Source organism: Abrus precatorius, unplaced genomic scaffold (genome assembly GCF_003935025.1).
Source record: "Abrus precatorius isolate BTA unplaced genomic scaffold, Abrus_2018 Scaffold5, whole genome shotgun sequence".
Classification (NCBI taxonomy): domain Eukaryota; kingdom Viridiplantae; phylum Streptophyta; class Magnoliopsida; order Fabales; family Fabaceae; genus Abrus; species Abrus precatorius.
In genome coordinates, this window is record NW_020874395.1 from 8,745,182 (window position 1) to 8,766,848 (window position 21,667).

The 21,667-nt window shown below is 33.5% G+C and overlaps 3 protein-coding genes across 3 annotated transcripts; 2 read left to right on the forward strand and 1 right to left on the reverse strand.

Annotated features, from left to right (window-relative positions):
* The first annotated feature begins 3,853 nt into the window (after nt 1-3,853).
* Nucleotides 3,854-6,723, forward strand: LOC113867973. The gene is made up of 2 exons (XM_027503503.1): nt 3,854-4,430; nt 6,475-6,723. Exons 1-2 carry the CDS (start codon nt 4,024-4,026, stop codon nt 6,578-6,580), a joined length of 513 nt encoding a protein of 170 aa, XP_027359304.1. The 5' UTR covers nt 3,854-4,023; the 3' UTR covers nt 6,581-6,723.
* A 971-nt stretch (nt 6,724-7,694) lies between these two features.
* LOC113867744 (putative pentatricopeptide repeat-containing protein At3g49142) lies at nt 7,695-10,294 on the forward strand. The gene has a single exon (XM_027503195.1). It carries the CDS (start codon nt 7,936-7,938, stop codon nt 9,955-9,957), a length of 2,022 nt encoding a protein of 673 aa, XP_027358996.1. The 5' UTR covers nt 7,695-7,935; the 3' UTR covers nt 9,958-10,294.
* A 2,013-nt stretch (nt 10,295-12,307) lies between these two features.
* Nucleotides 12,308-21,373, reverse strand: LOC113867320 (plastidial pyruvate kinase 2-like). The gene is made up of 12 exons (XM_027502573.1): nt 20,909-21,373; nt 20,460-20,747; nt 16,142-16,307; nt 15,335-15,469; nt 15,084-15,194; nt 14,904-14,992; nt 14,682-14,744; nt 14,375-14,550; nt 13,915-14,017; nt 13,651-13,799; nt 13,189-13,297; nt 12,308-12,640 (listed from the first exon to the last, which is right to left on the reverse strand). Exons 1-12 carry the CDS (start codon nt 21,137-21,139, stop codon nt 12,533-12,535), a joined length of 1,728 nt encoding a protein of 575 aa, XP_027358374.1. The 5' UTR covers nt 21,140-21,373; the 3' UTR covers nt 12,308-12,532.
* Nucleotides 21,374-21,667: the final 294 nt, after the last annotated feature.

A 21,667-nucleotide genomic window follows, 5' to 3' on the forward strand; every position in this document is an offset into this window, starting at 1 on the left:
AAAACGCACAAAACTAAAGCAACGTCCTAGTTTATCACTCTTTTGAGGTATAAAAACATCAACCACCTTCTTTCACCGTTGAAATACCTGCCACAAGATTGAGACATTAGTAACAAGTGAAAAATTCATAAAAAAGTACAATGTGGAATTGTTTAGAATTTTTTCAAGATATTCATCAAATTTACCCCTTCTTTAGACTTCCATTCCACCATTGAATTTTCCAACTTTTAGATTCTTGGATGTACACTGAAAAGGCACGAGCCTTCCACTTAGGATCTGAATTCGGAAATATTTTCCCTATATCAAGAAGACCCAACGCTCCTAAAATAGCATCGACCACGCAGTGAAGCAGAACATCCCCGTCGGAATTAGCCTCGCAACCTCTATTGTGGGGTATGTTGATTCCACCGATGATTAAAGGGTAATCGGGTTCTAGTTGATGGAGGTCAAAACCGTGCCTGACCCAAAAGGGAAGAGCCTGAACAAAGGTCACGAAGCACTGAGTGATTGGCTCTGTCGATGGCCTCTATAGACAGATCTGAGAACTCAGCAGATAACGGAGATGCAGGGGACAGGGGTGAGAGCGTCTGCGTCGTCACTGCGAGGACGTGAGCGAAGACGATGCATAGGGGAGCGTCAAAGGCTGCAGCGCGCCACAATCTTAATTACCTTCGCTGTTCGATACAACCTTTCTAATGGATGGAATCATGATAGCATGACCGAATCATTCAAAAATAATGGCATCCATATATAAACCAATTCACCATAATTTTATAAATAAAATAAAATTGTATAAAACGTGGTCCAGTAAACTGTCTTAACTAAAAGTGTTTCAATTTTTTATTGAAAAGAGAGAGAACACGTTATCTCAATTAAATAAACTCCATAATTTAAATAAAAAATAAAAAAAAATTATCCATCATGTTATTTCAGTAAAAGCATCCCAATTATTAAAAAAAAAAAAAGAGTTAATGGGCTGTCTAAACTAAATCAACCCTTTAAAAATGAATATTCTTAAAAATGAAAATTAAATAAGAGATAATAAAAAAGAGAGTAGGTGCAACATATTCAAATAAAGTCATGCATAAGATAAGGTATGAATAAATAACAAAACATAAAACACACAAATGTAGAAATAATTAATGAATTTCATTTTTATTTATTTCTTATTTTTGTAATTAGTTTTCTTATTTTTTAGAGAAGAAATAATTCATTTTTTTACTGCTATATATTTGTTTACATTATAACATTATCTGACCCAAAACAAACTTAAAAAAAATGGGTCAAAAGCTGAGCAATTTAGTTGGTGATTCAGAATTTCACATGATCCAACTTTAGAAGGCCCAGGCAAATGAGGTCCACTTGTTCTAAATCTAAGCCTAAGCCCACTGGAAATTTTAAAAGACAATGAACTTAAATGGATCCGATACTGATGTAGTGACCCAAAACATGTTATAATATTATTTCAAAATTTAATTTAAAAAATTCCCATTTTATATGTTTTGAAAATTAAATTTTATTATTTAATTTTAAATTAATTCAATAATTTATTTTTTCAAAGTAGAAAATCCCTTTGTGAAATTAAATTTCAAAAATAAGTTTAAATAACTTACAGAATTTAATTTTTGAGATGTATAAAACTGTTTCCGAAAATTCGATTCTAAAAATAATTATAAGTGATTTTAAAAAATTATTTTTCAAAATTATTAAAAATATTTCTAAATACTAAATTTATTGAAATAACAAAAAGAATTATACGAATAACAAAAGAAATTACAAATAACAATTTGCAGGACATTGCCCACGTCTCTAACATCATGACCTGAAATCAAAATTTAATTGGGTAATTAAAACATTCTTATTGGTAAATCCAACCTAAGGATTAACCCAAATGAACTGAAGATTGAAAAAAAAAATTTAGAAATTTGTCGACTTTAATTCTTATCAATGTATTCGTGGCTTCAGTAATAGTTTTATGGAAAAAACAATCCTTAAATTGGTCTTTAAAATTATATGTGGGGGTATTTTAATCTTTGAAAATTCAAAAAATAATTATAAGATTATGACTTTGTAAAATGATATTAATTTTATTTTTTATATAAAACACTGGTAAAAGATAAAGTGAAAAGAATTAAAATGAATAACTTTTACAAAGTTAGTGACTAAAAAAATTTATTTTAATATTTTAAGAATTAAAATATTTTGATCCGAATTAATTTGAGATTTTATTAAAAACAAAAAGAGTAAATCACTACTTTATTCTCTGACTTTGTAATACTTTTTTGCTTTACTTTGTTATTTACCTAAAGTTTATTTGAAAGAACTTGTGAAAAACTAACAAAAGATAATATGACTCTCATGAGTTATTTTTAATTTATGTTAACAAAATTATTTTGTACAAATTTTTAAAGTGCATTATTTTTAGTTTAGTTTAATAAATTTTATTGTTAAATTTATAATATTAGTCACCATTAAAAAAAACTTATTGAATAAATACTTAAAATAAATTTTGTATTAAAACTCAATTTTAATATTTTATTTTAGTTCTTAACTAGTTCAAATATTTTCAAATTTAAAATTTTCAAACAAACCAATTTATTTGACACGATAAATTATGGCTTTAATGTGTAATTTGACAAATAGCACTCAATGACATTAGGTTATGCTAGGAGGGTAACATCTATTTATGTTCATGTCACCCTCTTTCCCACAAAACCTTAATTTGTCATCTCATCCCACGTTTTGCTACCTCCATCAACTTTTAAGGCTCAACTCTAAGGGTGGAATTGAATGGCTAGTGGGGAAAATTTGACCTCAAATCATGCCATCATAGTATGAAGGAAGTTTCAATAAAAATTCATTATTTAGAAACAATATTTTATACTTGAAAGGAAACATGGATATACTTTGCTTTTCTAGTTAGAAAACTACATTGAGAACATAAAAAACGATGATAAATCTTGATAGTTATGAGTATTCTAACTATAGGATAATGTCTTTATTCTAATTTTTGTTGTTTGTATTCCTTAATTGATATTATTTTTTTAATTTGTGCAAAGAGATGAACATTGTAGATAATTTTTATTGGATGGACACAGGATAGTGGCAACTACAATTGCAGTAAGAGAGAATAAAAATTTAAAAGACAAACATTAATTGAAAGATTAAAATTTTGAAAGTTGAAATTAGAACACTCTATGTAATGGCGAAAATATTGTAATTTAAAAACACTCTAATTGTATTTTGAAACTTTTATAATTAGAGAATGCATTATACTTTTTATAATGATGATAATATGAATACCAGTGAATTTTAAAAATTAAGAAGTGTGATTTATGTAATGGCGATATTACATATTTATAATTTAGCACAAATAATCAGACATAAACTTTTTATTAAATGGAATCGATTGAGATTGTGGGTCAACAAACACGGATTTTTATTTTTTTAATATTTATTTAACAAGTTTAAATTTTTAATATAAGTTAAACTTTTCTCCAAAGAAAAAATTGATGTTTGTTATCTTTCATGATATAAATTTGTCAAATAATGCACAAGTTAAATATTTTAAAATAAAGCATTCAGACAAATATCAAAGTAAAAAAAATAAATTATAAAATTAGAGATTAAAGTAATAATATGTTAGAAAAATAAGAAAAAAATCAATTTTCTTGTAGTGAAAATACAATTAACCAAAAATAAATATGATGCACCATAGAGAAAAATAAAAAATAAAAAATAAAAAACCACATAACTGTTTATTGTCTAAAAATCATTTTAACAAAATTCATTATGACAAATAGGCAAATTACCCAGAAACTCTCTCTCTCTCTCTCTTTCTCTCTCTTGTGAAGTGCAGGATAACAGCCTCCTTTCCTGCTCTGTTCAAACCAGCACACTCCATTTATTCCCTTCACCAATTCCCTCTTCACAATCCAAACTCTCTTTATTCATCATCACTGCTTTTCTCATTTCCCTTCCAATTCCATTCAAACACTACAGACAAAGAAACAACAACAAGACATGTCCCTCATCCAATCCTCAACATTCACAAACACCAATGTCTCACTCTCTCCTTCCCTCTCAAGCTCCTCCCAAAAATTTCCAACCTTTCACCCTACCCTTTTCATAAAACCCTCTTTCTCTCCCAACCCACTTTCTGTCTCACCCAGAAAATCACCCTTCTTCACCACCCCACTTTTCTGCAAGTCTCCTGAAGCAGAAGAAGAGGCTTCACCCCCTGATGATGATTGGCTTCAGAAGCTTCCAGAAAAGAGCAAGCCTCTCTACTCTCACAGCTTGCCTTGCATTGAGGCATGGCTGAAGAGCCTTGGCTTTTGCCAGAGCAAAGATGATAGAGCTGTGTGGCTCATACACAAGCCTGATTGGCATGCTCAGCTCTCTCTTGATGTAACTGATCTCTACATAAGGTTCCTTTCTTTCTTGTTCTCTTCGTTATTTGTGCTTTTGAGGTTCTTTGTGTTGTGGGTTCTTGTGCTTTTGCTGTTTGAGTTCATGTGTGTGTTCTTTGCAATGTTGCACGGGTACGAGTGCGAGTATTCAATACGATATGATATGCTAATATGATAAATTTTTCAAATATTGGGATAAGATAGCGACAATGTATTTTAACTAAAATGTACTTATATTTATGTATGCATATTAATTATTTTATGATAACATTGATCATATTTTAGTCAATTAATAATTTTACAAAAAAATCTTTAAAAATTATCACTAATAATTAAATAGCAGGGGTACGCCTAGGATATGAATGCATATATTGTAATATTTGTATCTAACATGAATATGACACACATACGTTTGCCTTTCTTGTGTTGAATAAGAAGCTCAATGTGGTACTCAAGCCGTGAGGCTCCCCCAGCTAATGAATTAGTCTTTTGAGTTGGACTTTTCTCATATGCTTAAGTCATAACAGAACACTCTAGAGTCCTAATTGTGAAACTTGGAAGCAACCTCATATATTTGGTTCCTGATAATCTCAACCATCAGTTATTATTGCCCGTTGTTTGCTCCAAAACCACAGACTGGCATTTCTTTCGTGTTCCGAATCCAAGCATGAATAGTTAAAATTTGAGTGAAACTCTGATACTGAAAAATGCAAATCATGGTTATAGTCTACTGAAAGTTGAAAATACTGTAGAATGGTTAAAGTTTGACCATGTGCTGTTATTATTATCATTATTAGTGGTGGTAACTGGTATGTTCGTTGCTACTGTATGTTTTTTGAATTTTATATGGTAGCATTTTGAATGAAAGGTAGCTTCCTGGGGATATTTACTAGTAGATCAAATCAAACATGAAACAACTGAACTTAATTGATTTGTTTTATTTCCCTTCCTTCTGTTAGTTATCTTCCATTTGATTATAATGTGTCAATGTAGCAAAGAAGAGGGAGATCCAGGAACAATATGTGTAATATGGTGAGGAAAAATAACAGTTGGCAAGCTAAACAATATTTACTGGAAAAAAAATAGCAGGATAACCATTGTTGAAATTTAAATGCTATTCTCAATGAATGTTGTTAAGAGTCACGCTCCAAAATGTACATATCAATACATGCATGTATTGCTTTTAAAATTCCAAAAGATTGATTTTAAAGAGTACGTGTTACAAAGATGTGGAGGTTGCTTCTTTCCTTTTTAATGTTTCTCATTTCACTGATCAGATGTAATTATCTCAATTTCATATGGAGTAACTTTCCCTTGCCTGCCTTCAAGGCTGCCTTTTCTGAGAGAGTCATGACTCGAGAGAATGTGTCAATCAGAAAGTTGGCAAACTCAAAATATAAATGTTTTTTATGTACTTAGACAAAAGTTGAAGTTATAGATAATTGGATCTTAAAAGTAATTTGGTGTCACTATTTGAATATGAAGAAGCCAGAATGAAATTACTTACCTGTTTGGTTTTTCATTGGCTCACTTTCCAAGGCAAGATAGAGATGGTTGAGATTGCTGTTACACTATTTCCTATGCCTGTTGATACAGTTTGAATAATTTCCATGATGAAAGAAATCGATTTTGAATGATTTACAATCAGACCATAATTTGTCTATTGAATTTTCGGAAAACTGGTGACATACTATTCTTGGAGATTATGCTGACTCGCAACAATGTAAAATTATATTTCTGTCTTGCATTTTTATGATTAGTTTGTTGTCCATTTCTGATTTGAATGTTGGGGGCTAAGGCAAGGCGGGGCTGGGGCTGGGGCTGTTGCTGTATGTATTTCCTCTCATTGATGATGATGATGTAGCTTTTACATCCTTCAATGAGTCATATACTCATATATGATACTTACTGCAAAATTAAATGTACTTGCCAATATATTAAATGATCTCATTGTAATGTTGCATGATGGGGTTTACCTAGGAAGTTAATGTCAATTGTTAACAGAAATGTTGGGTTTTAATGCTCTTCTTGTAGATATTGAAGAGATTTTAATTTGGTGCAGATATTTGAGGAGTGGACCTGGGAATCTTGAAAAAGATGTGGAGAGGAGGTTTAGTTATGCTTTGAGTAGAGAAGACATTGAGAATGCTGTACTTGGAGGACCATAGTCATTTTGCTTTCTATCTGTCAAATATACAGTGCCTTAATTTCTTGCTGGAAATAGTTAGTCATTTCATACGTTAATCTTTAACTTTCATGTCAGAATGTTCTCTATTGAAAGGACTAAAGAATTTTTTTACTATGTGATCATGAGGTGTTGATAAATCTACAAAATGAGAATCTGTATGGTGACTGTTCCTACTAATTTCTTTGGATAGGTATTTATTCACTCAATGGATTTGGGTCTATCTGTTTGGTTTCAAAAACTATTTTTTGTTTATTTATAATTACAAAATTATCACTTTATTTTCATTCTATCTTCGAAGAGCTGTAGGAAAAAAATTAAAAAAAATGTTTTTAATGTTGTATATAACAAATATTTGAAATAGGAAATAAAATCAAAGTAAGTTGAACATTTTGTAATTAAAAGTAAAAATAAATAACATTTTTTTTTTCACACCAAATAACTCCTCATTTTTTCACATATTGGTTACAATTTTCAGAGTTTGGTAGGTGCTTACTGTAATGACTGAGTTAGGGGGTTAATGCTGCTCTTATTTTAAATTTATTTTAATAATTAAAATGTGTTTCTAAGCGTACTCAACATAGCATCTCAACTCAGTCATTTTTATAAAACGCCATTTAATTCAACATAATAGTACCGCTTAATTGGAAAATAACCCAAAACAGAATATTTATGACAGAAATTTAAATAAGTAAGAAAATAAGAATTTATTTATTAATTTAAATTTAAGAATTTTATAAATTAAAAGTGATTTAATGAAGTAATTCTAACAAAAATATTTTTGGAATAATTTAATCTCCACTTTTATTTATTTTATTTTATTTGAAATAAACACTAATCTAAATGTATTTTAATAAAAAGTCGTCACATGTTATTTTTAACTACATTAACAAAAATAAAAATAAAAAAACAAAAATATAAAGACTAAAAAAATTATTTAAAAAATTAAATTAAAAATTCGCTAAAACATAAAAATAAAACATTTTAAAGCTCGTAGTTATCGTGAGTTATAATTTAGGAGGAATCTCCTTGTTGACATTAAGAATCTCTGTGCTTTATGTTCAAGTGCAGTAGCGCAACACAGAATCCAAAGGTTTCTACTTTCTAGCAGGCAAATTGGCGTAGCCTAAGAGCATTTCATAGCAGTCAATTCTGTTTCAACAACAAAATTTCTTGCCCCTTTCCCCTTTAACGGTGATTTTTTGGACTAATTTTAGGTGCCCTTAATATTTGTTGTTCTGCAACCAGTAGGAGGAAAAAGAAAACAAAAGAAAAAACTCAGATTTTATTCGACAATGCCGTGTCATCAAACATAACTAGAATAACTGTTTCAAATTCATGAAACCTTTTCCTACGCTGACTCATCAATTTCCCAAGTTACAAGCCTTGGTTTCTTCAGTTCGAAAATCATTGAAATCCCCACAAGATCCAGTACTTGCTTTGGAACTTCTTGGCAAAGCATTAGACCATTACCCAGATATCAAAACCTTGAAAAATGTTCATTCCAAGGTTTTTAATCTCAATTTTCACGAAAACCCATCTCTGGGAATCAAACTCATGAGAGCTTATGCTGCCTGTGGAGAACCAGGGTTGGCACGCAAGGTGTTTGATGAAATTCCTGAAAGGAATGTTGTTTTCTATAATGTCATGATAAGAAGCTATGTGAATAACCATTGGTACAATGATGCATTACTTGTTTTCAGGGCCATGGTTAGTAACGGGTTTAGCCCTGATAATTATACCTTCCCTTGTGTTCTAAAGGCTTGCTCTTGCTCTGACAATTTGAGGTTTGGATTGCAGCTTCATGGAGCTGTATTGAAGGTTCGACTTGATTCAAATTTGTTTGTTGGAAATGGTCTCATTGCTATGTATGGTAAATGTGGGTGCCTACTGGAGGCACGGTTTATTCTTGATGAAATGCCAATCAGGGATGTTGTTTCCTGGAACTCAATGGTTTCTGGGTATGTGCAGAATATGCGGTTTGATGATGCTTTGGAGATTTGCCGGGAAATGGAGGGTATGAGACAAAAACCAGATGCAGGCACAATGGCCACTCTCATGCCAGCTGTAACTAATACTTCACCTGATAATGTTTTGTATGTTAAGGACATGTTTATGAATTTGGAGAAGAAGAGTTTGGTCTCGTGGAATGTGATGATAACTGTATATATGAAAAACTCAATGCCTGGAGAAGCTGTGGAATTATATTTACAAATGGAGAAAGGTGAAGTGGAACCAGATGCAATCACTTGTGCTAGTGTTCTTCCAGCATGTGGGGATCTTTCGGCTTTGTTGCTAGGAAGGAGGATTCATGAATATGTTGAGAGGAAGAAACTATGTCCAAATTTGCTGCTGGAGAATGCATTGATAGACATGTATGCCAGGTGTGGATGCCTACAAGATGCTAAAAAAGTGTTTGACAGGATGAAGTTTCGCGATGTTGCATCATGGACTTCATTAATATCTGCCTATGGCGTGACTGGACAAGGCTACAATGCTGTGGCACTCTTTACTGAAATGCAAAATTCTGGTCAAAGTCCAGATTCTATCGCCTTTGTTGCAATTCTCTCAGCATGTAGCCATGCAGGATTACTTGATGAAGGGAAGGTTTACTTTAAACAGATGACAGATGAATACAGAATAACACCAAGAATTGAACACTTTGCTTGCTTAGTAGATATTTTAGGACGCGCTGGGAAGGTAGAAGAGGCCTATAATTTTATTAAACAGATGCCAATGGAGCCTAATGAAAGAATTTGGGGGACACTGCTTAGTTCATGTCGGGTGTACTCCAATATGGATATTGGGCTTTTAGCAGCTGACAAACTACTTCAGTTGGCTCCTGAGGAATCAGGTTACTATGTGTTGTTATCTAATATTTATGCAAAGGCTGGTAGATGGAAAGAAGTAACAGCTATTCGATCACTAATGAAGAGAAGAAGAATTAGGAAAATGCCTGGCATCAGTAATGTTGAGCTGAACAATCAGGTTCACACCTTTCTTGCAGGTGACACGTCACACCCACAATCAAAGGAAGTATATGAAGAGCTAGGTGTGCTAGTGGGGAAGATGAAAGAGTTGGGTTATGTCCCTGAGACTGATTCTGCTCTTCATGATGTGGAGGAGGAGGATAAGGAATGCCATCTAGCTGTTCACAGTGAAAAGTTAGCTATTGTGTTTGCTATTTTGAATACCCAAGAATCTCCAATCAGAATTACCAAAAACCTTCGTGTTTGTGGAGATTGTCATATTGCTGCCAAGCTTATCTCCAAGATAGTTCAACGGGAAATTGTCGTGAGGGACACCAATCGATTCCACCATTTTAAGGATGGTATATGCTCTTGTGGTGATTATTGGTGAAGCTACTTTAGGCCCTCTATGATCTAAATCATTCTACAAATTTGACTACTATAATGGTCCTGAATATGATGGAAGAGAATTATTTTATTCATATTTTTTGGTACAATGAAGGAATAAGAACTTGAGTAGGAGGGAATAGATGTCCTAATGGAAGATTGATTTCCCAACATTATCACACTCCAATCTTATAGACTAAAAGCGGTGTTAGTTGAGCTTCACATTTCATGACCAAGAACTCCTTTGTGATGGAGGATGATGAGTTTTATTAGGCCTCTTGCCTTCTTTTGGCTTTTGTGATGTGTGTTAGTAAATGAAGATTAATGGTGATTGATTTTTGTAGCAGGATAAGGTAGGATCTCTCTCTTTGACAGGGAAAAGTTCTGTCTCATGCATGAAGGTGAAAATGAGAAGATAATCGCATTGCAAAATCCAAGTTTTTTCTTTCTTTCTAGAATGCACCAACTTTTAAAAACGGATATCTACAAAAAAATTTTAGAAAGAATTGTTAGCATGTCATTAAGGTCTTTCTTATCTTATTCCGTATAATATAAGGGCAAATGCTAATCAGTATCTTCATTAAGGAATTAGAAGTGAAAGATTTTTGTCAAAAAATATAATTAATAAATATCTGAGATTTCCATGTAATTAAGGAATTATTTTTTTACATGATACTTTAAAAATAATCTATACCAAAACAAGCTATTTTTTATAAAATTAAAAAAATATGAAAACTCATTGTCAATGGTACAGAACAAAAATTCGCAGATAGAACAGTTAGAAGTTATATGACGATTTTTAAAAAATAATAAAACATTAAGACAATTGTCAATGACAGTTTTTAGTTCAAAATATTATCAAGGGTGATTTTTGAAAATTTCTCATATTTTAGTATTAATTTTCTTATATATAAAAAAATCCCACTCAATCATGCTTCTTAAGAGTAATTTTTATTTTCAATTTTTTAACTAATGTCCTGGGGCACCGGATGTCCTGGGGCACCGGATAACAAGTAGATATGTGAAATAAATCTTGTGGTAGTAACATTAACTGTGTATGCTCAATTTTATGAGATATAATCACTGTTCATTAAAATACTCGGCGTATTTGTGTCATACAACTAAGTCTAATTTAAATAATTTTTAATAGCTATGTTTCAGAGAAGAAAATAAAATAAATCAATGACACAAAATGAATTAAATTTCTTCTTTATATGCACTTTTATTGGGCTGTAACAAGTTTGCAATAAGCGCTGGTTACAATTTATTTTTGGTCAATAATCTTGCCTAGTTACTCTAAACGAGTTAATATGCAAACTCGTGAAGTGAATCATCAATCATTTCGCTTAGGACCTATAATTAAACAGAGCAAAACTTAACCTGTAGATTGCAAGGTCTACACTTTTTATACCGCTCCTTTTTTCAATCATATCACCCTTTATTTATTTTTTTGATAAATTTTGCTTAGAAAATTTCCCTATACATAGAATATGTTACTTTATCTTCAACATTTGAACGTTTGAGCACCATTGTCTTTGTTGCTTTACAGAATTATTTTGTATACATTATCATACAAACTCTAGGTTGATAATAAACATAAAGGTTATGTTTACTAAAATAAGCAGTTAAACTAAATAAATAAAATTATTGTTATTTACTGACAAACTTATCAAACATAAATTCATAAACTCTTATGGAATAAACAATTCATAAATCATGTATACTTAATTTATGTTAACTTATCAATAAATACTTGTAAATAAATAAATACATAAAACTTTTCTCTTAAATTAAAATTACCTTATACTCTTTATTTTTCAAAAGCTTTCAATTAACTTCTTTCAAGTACACAAATTGTTGACAAAAAAAATAATCATTTTATCTTATTTTTCTCTCTTATACATTTATACATTTTCAAAAGCTTACACAAATTAAGACTAAGTCGTTTATCCAAACTTACAACATTACCTTACATGAAATTGGGAGCACTTCAATGAAAGTATAGTGTATTTTAATATTTGACAGTTAGATTGAAGTTAAATGAAAAATTCAGATTAGATGTAAGAGTTTTTAAACATATACTGGCATAAGAAGATCATTTTCCTTTAAACAAATTTATAAAAATCATAAAATTTATTAATATGTTCTTCCAAAGGCTATAGGCACCCCTTGACATGACACTCTGACTTTTGTTGGGGTTTAAAATTTCTTTTTTTTAAAAAAAAAAGCTAGACGTTGAAATATTCTAACACAAGAATCTGAAATCCTTTTGCAACCCATTTTGGAAGGTCTGCTAGGAAAAAGAGAGGAAGTCAGTCCTTGATGGTGAAAGCATTTCTGATTTCAATTTCTCAACCAAAATTTCAATAATATTTAGAAACATAACAAAATTACAAAGGATAAAAAATAATTCCAATAATTCTTAGAAGAAAATATGAAAATTAGAAAAGAAACCAGCCAACAAAAAGGCAAGACTTGCACTAACCCACTAACAGGCAATAAGTTGATATGCTCTAGTAAAGTTAAATGTACTGTGTCTTGACACATGATTTGTGGCCACTCTCCATCATTCTTTTGGTTTACACTTTCCTAACCTGAATATTGTGAGTGGATTGGAACCTCCATATGGGTTGCCTACCACTTTGTACAAGTGCCACTTCTTCTCCTTCCTTCACCATTCCTTGTTTCTGCACCCAGAAATCATGCAAATATGATCATAAAGAAACAGGAAAACATAGGACACATGCCGGATTAAGCAGTCATCTTATTGTAGTATTTTGGAGGTGGAAGAATCTATTTGGTAGCATCTCCTAAAAAACATTCAGCAATCACCTCCAACGTTCCACAAGTTAATGAATTTTACTTTATACCCATGTCTAAATGATTGAATCATACATTGGGCTTACATTAAGTTTGACAATTCATTCAAAAGGATTTTTTTTCTAAGTGCCTTTAAATTGGAATTGGCGAGCCAATTCTCCCCTACTCATTAGTTGCATAGCCCAAAAATATGCTTGTCATATTAACACCAGAAACAAGAAGTTCACACAAAGGTCCATTGTTAAAGTACTGCATGCATGAATAGACTATTTATCATGCTACTTGGTAGAAGTAATTAGAATCAGTTTAAACCAAATAAGGTTTTAAAATCAGTTCAAACTACCATTTATCATGTTACTTGTTAGAAGTAATTTAAATCTAGGGCTAAATCATTGTGTACTCCTCCAAACATTACCTGTAGCAAATCCAAGGCTCTCCGGAAAGTCTCTTCAGCGTCCTCACAGAATTCCATGTATATAGGACAGACTCCTTGATACAAAGCCAACCTCTGCTGTACCCTCTTCCTACATGACCAGCAAAATTAGGTAGATCAATAATCTGTCATAGTATACAAGCAGATACATGCAAACTGATTCTCATTTTTTAAGATATATGCCGATGAAACAAAAGAAATCAACTCATAGGTAACTGCTATTTTTAATAGCTTCTGAAAAAGCACAACAGTCATCATTCGTTTAAAGAAGCTGGTTCGTCAAATTTATTGTCAGAGGGAAATTTGTGTATGTGCTATGTCGAGCCATTCAACCAAGAAATTGAGTAAACAATTTTGAATAAAGGGAAAATACCCATACAGGTTTATTTTTTTTAAGAAACAAGTTTTTTTATCGATAAGAGAAAGGGGACAAAAAGAACTCACTCGTCTGTAAAAGCAAATATGGTGCCCGAAGGACGATAGTGGCTCAATAGGATAGCCATGAAACCTGTTCTAGTGAAGACAACAGTTGAGGTTCCAAGGGTGTTAGACATCATGGTGGCATGGTACGCAAACATCTCACTCATGTGGTTCTATGTTGAACATAAAAAAACAAAGGATACAAAGTTTAGAACTGATAATCAAATGACAAACATCAACGGATTAAATAAAAAGTGAGCATGGCAACAAAATAGGTTGACTTGAAACCTTGAACACTTGACCAATATTAGGTGGCATTTGACCACCTGGTATAGTGGCTTCTGTCCGCAATGCTACTGTGTGCATTACTTTCACAGCTTTTAGAGGGAACCTGCGTTATAATAAAAGTTGAATAATTCTCTTTGGCTCAATAATAAAAACAAAGTCAATTGCATTATTTTAAAAGTATCAAACAATGCCCCCTGCTACTGTATAAACTTTGAAACATTACCTTTCAAAGCCAGATTTGCCCACAAGGTTACTTACATGCTACTACTAATACTCAAGCATGTAAGATCATACGCATACCCTCAATAACCCAAACATAACACTATTATTTTATGATCAACTATGCTTTGTTTTCATACTTTTACTGGTTGACTGAATTATTAACTTGAACGTATTCATACATGCATGCATGTATAAATGTGTGTATATGTATATGGGGGCAGGAAAACTATTTACTTACTTTCCATGAGCTGTTTCACCGGACAGCATTATTCCATCAGAACCTTCTCGAACAGCAATTGCTATATCTGATACCTCAGCTCTGGTTGGAGTTGGGTGAACAATCATGCTTTCTAGCATATTAGTTGCCACAATAACAGCCTTTCCCATGCTACGACACAAGCTGATAATCTCTTCCTACATTAACAGGCATTACGAATGTTAAGATGAGCTCAGCTGCAACTTGACATCCATCCAGCACCATAAAGCATATCAATTGATAATTATCTTTACTATTGATTCTTAGTTCTTTAATAAAGGAGTTTTACCTGCAAAAGTGGAACCTCTTCAATAGGGAGCTCAGCACCAAGATCTCCTCTAGCAACCATAGCCTAACCAGAAAGGCAAAAATAGATAGGTTAACATCAGCAGTCAGTATAGAAATACTCCAGAAACACTATAGTCATAACTCAACCACTGAGCAAAATACATTCAACACTCAACAGTAAAGCAGAAAGCATAAAGAAATAATGCAATGATTAGATTAGCACCCCATCAGATGCGGTGATAATTGAATGCAAGTTTGGTATAGAGTCTGCACTCTCAATTTTCACGATGACATGTATATCAGCACCACAGCCTGCAGTATTGAATGGGAAATTTATCATATTTATAATCTTAAATATGCAGCAAACTAATCAGACAATTTTTAAAATGTTTTAGCGATTTACTCTTCAAATAATTCTTCAGTTCATGAACAACTTCAGCATCCTTAACAAAGGAAACAGCATAGAAGTCAACTTTGTTATCCACTCCAAACTTGATATCATCCCAATCCTTCTCTGCAACAAATTAATGTGAATGGGATTAATCATGCCCCTATAGCATCAATCACCACCAAGTACCCTCCCACACAACGAGGCACACAAAATGATAGACATTAGAAATTATCAAGATTGGGATTAATAATCTGAATTCTGACCAGTGATTGAAGGCAGTGTTGCACTTTTTCCTCTAACATTCAAATGTCGCCTTGACTTGAGCTCTCCTCCATCAATAACTTCACATTTCACAGAAGCCTCTGTCTTAGACTTAACCACCATAGACATCATACCGCCTACATCACAAATTATCTTTTCAGCCAAAAGTTCCACCCTTTTAAGAATAATAAGAGAAGTGAAGATATCATTGATACAACTATACGAGTGTTATATAATGGGTCCATGGTCTCACCCTTTTCTGAACCCCACATGGACGGAATTATATAGCCCCAGGTTACCCTTTTATAAGAGTGTTACATAAGTTCAGTAGTTCATGTTATATATTCTATCTAGCCCATCATTTTCTATAGACAAAAAACAGCATTGCATGTTTCAACAGTTTAGTTTATTTCATATATTGATTGAAACTTATGCAACAGTACTAACTTAACAACAATATTATAAAATAATTGATACATGTGTACATGTAAATGTTTTCACTATTAACCCTGAACATGTTTCTTTGATCAAAACGCTACCTGTGTATCTCATACACAGATCAAAATGAAAAGATAAGTGATAAAATATTTTCACCAGAAGGTGGCCTTGGGAAAACCTATCTCTAAGAATGTATTAATTCTGCAACGACAAAGATTGGCCTTCATTGCAGGGCAAACACCTTAATAAAATTTAAATAAACACACATAGAATAAATTAAACTAGTGTTTGAGAGCTGGTTTATCAATCCATGAGCATACCAAAAAGTTTACGTAGTTTGAACATTTTAATTAATCAGTTGATAACCATACCATCAACAAGAAGCATGTCCCCTACTTCCACATCATTGACAAAATCATCATAGTTCACACTAACACAATCTGCAGTTCCAACACCTCTCTGAATAGTAAAAGTGAATTCCTGCCCAGTTGTTAATGTGATTGGTTGAGGCAAATCCCCACTCCTAACCTCAGGACCCTGAAAACAAAGAAAAAGAAATATTAGATAACACAAACAAATAAATCAAGAATGATTGAGAGGAATTGTGTGCAAAAGCTACACAATTAATCTTGTCATATTAGCTTATTGGCTGTTCAAAACATCTTTTTAACCAAAAGATTACTGACAGAGCTTTTGAAAAAAATAAACAAAAAGCTATTCTAAAAATTTAATAAAACCAGCCCTATACTCTTATTTATAGCTTGACTAAAATCAATCAAAATCAATAAATGGAGCACAAAAGGGGCTACGTAGAAGCTAATTTACAGTCTAATAATCAATAGTCAACAAATCACTAGCTAGTTAATTTAATAGCAGGTGATCATGTGATAATGTTCTAAGCATAAGAGATAAGGAGTGCCCTTAATCCTTCAACATTTTTGCAGCATAGAATCTCTTATCCTACTATAGCATTTTCTGGGCTCGCCACTATCCACTGCTATCTGGAATTAATAACCACACTATTAAACATAGACCTAAACACAAATACATCACATTCTCAACTTCTCAGTGGTTAAATAAAGGGGATAAATTAAAATGGTCACCCATCAAAATAGGAATACCTGGCTCTATAACATCATGAAATAGAATTTAGACAAGGAAAGGTAATGGCTCAAACTTCCAAATTGAATTATGGAAGTATGTGACAAAATGGAGGCATTATGGCACCCAACTCTTCAAAACAGGGTTTTTTACCAAAATGGGTTGCACAACCCAACCCAGTTCAAAAAGCACTGCCAGTGCATTCTGAACCACCAATCCAACCATCCCATATTTTGGAGTGACGATCTGCAACTAGTCATGGCAGCAATCCAGTTGGGAAAGCAACTCACAGGGGAAGAAACAAAGTATTGAATTGCACACTGATACACTCCAACAAGTTGGAGCACAATTTTGCAACTTTGATATTTATAATTACTAAGTCAGAAGTCACATTCATAAGTTAAAAACATAAGTCAGTAACAACAAAATTCCAGAAATTAAATAAGTGTAAAGGTGTGTGTGTGAGAGAGAGAGAGAGAGAGGGAGACAATCAGAATACAGAACACAAAGATATAAACAAAGAGGTGAGCAGTAGAACAGAATGACGACTTAGGACACAAAATTAAAAGAAACATAAGGGTTAGTGATAGAAAAGACAGAGGAAGGTCATAAACCTGTCTTAACAATATCGTCAGAACTAAAAGGAATAGAGGATATGAGACCAATTGACAGAACATAGTAGCAAAACAGTGAAGTGGTATGCCCAGGTTGCCACAAAAAGCCAGGCTTGGCCAGAAACAATGCTGACAAGCATTGAGTGTTGGTGGTTGTGGCAAAACAGGAGAGAACAGTCATGTTGCGTGAATAAAGCTGAAAACTTACAAAAAACGTTTTACCCATCACAATTGCCCTACAATAGCATGCAAAATGCTGTGATTGTGGTAGCAACAGCCACATCTAAAATCCACTCTGCTGTTGATGAGGCCCAAAGAGTAAGTGGGCTTTGTGAACCACTAGCCCATGAAGGGAGCAAGCCACGATGGGAAAGAGTATATGTGAGAAAGAAGAATCAGATGGCTGAGGTAGCATGACTAATGGGAAAGGGCAGTTAGAGGAGAGAGAGTAATATTTTCTGTTTTAGAGAATTAGTCATGGATAGAAGGGGAATTCATTTTGTTATTTTTGCTTTTCTTGGAGAGGAGCCTAGCTCCAGGCAGTAAGATTTGTTATCCTCCAATATTTCCTTTAATTTGCAAATAATTCAGAATATCAGTGTTTTCTTCTTCTAGTTTCTGCTTTCTTCTTAATCTCGAAGTGTGGGTCTGTAACAGCTGTTTGAATCCTGCAGTGGTGCAGGGCCTTGATATCACTATAGTACATTATTAAAACATGGAAGTCAACAGCATGCTATAGGGGCATAAACAAGAACAGCAGCCCTGGCTGCTTCAGGATGCCAATAGCAGAACAACTTTTGGAGCAGCCATCGTGGCCACAATTGCAGCCAGAATAGCAGCAGTTTGCATGCTATAGAAGCACTACTGCGATGGATTTCAGAAACTCATTTTTACCCTTTCAACAGCATCTTTTAGGGTTTGTTGGGGGGAAAATTGTGATTTCTCCTCCCAATTTTAGAAATAAAGGAAAACCCTATCCTTCCCACCATGCTCTCCTATGTTGGTAAAAACCACACCCAACCACCCCTTCTCCAATTGTATTTCCAGCATATTTCATTGTTTTCCAGCCAGCCCATGGCTCCTTCTAGCCATCCTATGATCTATGCAGCCCTTTATACTTTTCTGTTCCCTGTTCTCTTAGATCTCAGTAACTGTTGCATTTGCATCCCTATGTTCACTCTGTCTCCTTGAGTCCTTTGTGGCAACAGATTCCACATTCTGAAACAGACCTTTCAAGTTTCGTCGTATACCTACAATTTTTCTGTATTGACCATCCTTCTATCTACTATTCGGCTATAGAAATTATTGGGGCTGGGTGCTACACGCCATTTTCTAGGATTAATAACTACACTATTAAACATAGACCTATTTAATACATCACATTCGCAATTTCTCAGTGGTTAAATAAAGGGGATAAATTAAAATGATCACCCATCAAAATAGGAATACCTGGCTCTATAACATTGAAATAGGGTTTAGACGATGAAAAGTAATGGCTCAAACTTTGAAATTGAATTTTGGCAGTATGTGGCATAATGACCATTACCTCTTATCCATATAATTATGATTCTGAGAACAGAAACAAAAGTCAAATAATTAACAATAAAAGCCAACTGATACCAAATCATGGCCACGGTCACTGCTACCTTGCGAAACAGCAGCGATGAACAATTATTATTCAGAGTAGACCCTCACACTTGCCTTGCATGCCCTCTCCAATAACAATCCAAACTTCAACCTCAAGATCTAATTGAAATCACTTACAACGGAATATTGTATCAATCAGTCATGCTATGCAGGAATTTCATATTATCATCAACAAATTTAGTTACAAGGGAGACTTAGTCAGCTCAATGAAGAGCTATGAAGCCTAGATACTTAGCATGACATGGATACAATACAATATGGATACAGAAATACAGGAGATTCTTGAAAATTCAAGATACAATACAGCCTAGATACGTTAGCATGAATTCAAAGGAAAAACATTTTATACAAAAACAAAATATTTATGAAGAGATATCGATGGCTAATTCATATTAATATATTACATTTGTATATTAGAACTGTATAGAAGATGACCCAGGAGGACTGAGTGCTGCGAGTTGTCAACCATCAACAACTTGCTAGCCATTACCACCAACTTGTGACTCAATAACAAGTGACTTTTGCAAGACTCAAAACCACTGCTACTTGCAAAAGCTTTAAAAACTAAAATTGAGGTCTCCAATTTTGTGTAAGATGTTGCGTGTGAAAGCTTTGAGCATTGCTGCATACGAAACCCACATAAATCGCAACCCCTATTTGTGTAAGAGACCCATGCTGCCAAAAGCCCTAGCTAAAGGAAACGAGCGGTGATGCTGATCAAAGACTCTATCTCAAGTGTAGAACAATCATGGAATTGAAAATCAGAGTTTCAAAATTAACTAAGTTAAATGTATTGTATCTACTGGGCAGAAGCTGTTAAATGTATCGTATCTACTGGGCAGAAGCTGTACTCAAATGTATTGAGCCGTATCCCAGCTACATTGGGGCAGGAATTTATTTATCAAAATAAAAGAAGAAATCTATCTGACACGTATCGGTATCAAATATGTGACCGATACTGACGCTCTGGCCAAATTGGAATATCCGGGCTTCATAGATGAAGAGAAACACAATATATAAGCAGTCCCAAACAATCATCAACAAAATGTTAAAACTTAAAAGTGCTAAGAAAAATAGAGTTCATTATAAATGTGTCATGTTGTATTGTTCATGTCATGCCAAATTTAGTGCAGGCTACTTTTAAAGAAAAATCCAGACACTATTTATACAATAACAGTAATTTCACAAATGCAATCAATAGCAGCATTTTATTAAATCATTATCAAGAAAACTAACCAATTTAAGTCCAATACATAATTGCAACAATGAAAATATACATAAGCAATATATCTCTATTGAAATAAAAATGCTTGAGGGAAGAACTAACCTTAGTGTCAAGCATAATTGCAATCACATTATCTTTGGATTGAGCATTATATTCTTTAACCAAATCAATAACTTTCTGATGAGAAGCATGATCTCCATGCGACATATTGAGTCTAGCAACATTCATCCCAGCCTCAGCCAACTTCCAAATCATTTCCCTTGTATCGGTAGAAGGTCCAATAGTACACACTATCTTCGTCTTGCGCCTAAACGTTGGCTTAGACCACATTCCAGCCGAATTGTCACCAAGTGGTTGCACCCCACGTAAATGCTGCAAATGCTCCTCAATCTAATCGCCACAACACAAAAAGGGTCACAAAAATTTTCTCAAAAACCCCACAAAACCAATTGCATTTCCCACCACTTTCACAGTCTGGGTGACCCCCAAAAACTAAAAAAATTCAAAACTTTCCCATCATTTTACCACCAACGATGCAAAAAAGCACGAACCTTTGGATCATCTTCGGGTGATACCGGGACAACTTCAGCAGGGGCAGATTTCCTTGCACTGATCTGAAAGCTTCTGATGCCAAGTTGAGAGTTTTTGTTCCCTTCAGAATGGAACACTTTGGAAGCAAAAGTTGGAGGCTTCAACAGTTTCTGAGCCTTTTCATTTGCAGATCCAGAAGCGGGGCTCAAAAGGGTGCTCTGAATGGATCGCATGGCCACAACCTGAGCCATTGTTGGAGAGAGAGAGAGAGAGAGAGAGAGAGAGAAAATGGTAGGAAGAAGAAGAAGAAGAGGGTATGAAGCGTATAAGAAGAAAAAGAAGGAGAGGTGAAAATGGAAGTTGGAAAAATCGCCGCAATTTTTGGCGTAGGTCCTGAGAAGACGAGGTTTGGAGGGAGGCCTCGTTTGTATCGAAGCAAATCAATAGTGTGCTGTTTTTTTGAACTTAGTCTGTTCAACGTGTTTGTCGTTGCGGATGCTTTAATGCTAAACGGGCAATGCAAAAATTGCTATGATGTAAACCTAAAAGGGTTGTCGTTTTCATGCATGATGCCCATCTGGCAACCCAAAATGAGTCTCAGCAAATGAAGCAACTCCAGTGAGGTTCGATAACATAAAACAAGCGATTGGGCACTGGGGAGGTCTGAAAAGTATAATGATTTATAAAATAATTAATTAATTAAATAAATTATATTTGAACTAAAAAAATTTATTAAACTTGATTAAATAATTTATTTAAAATTATAATAATATATTAAA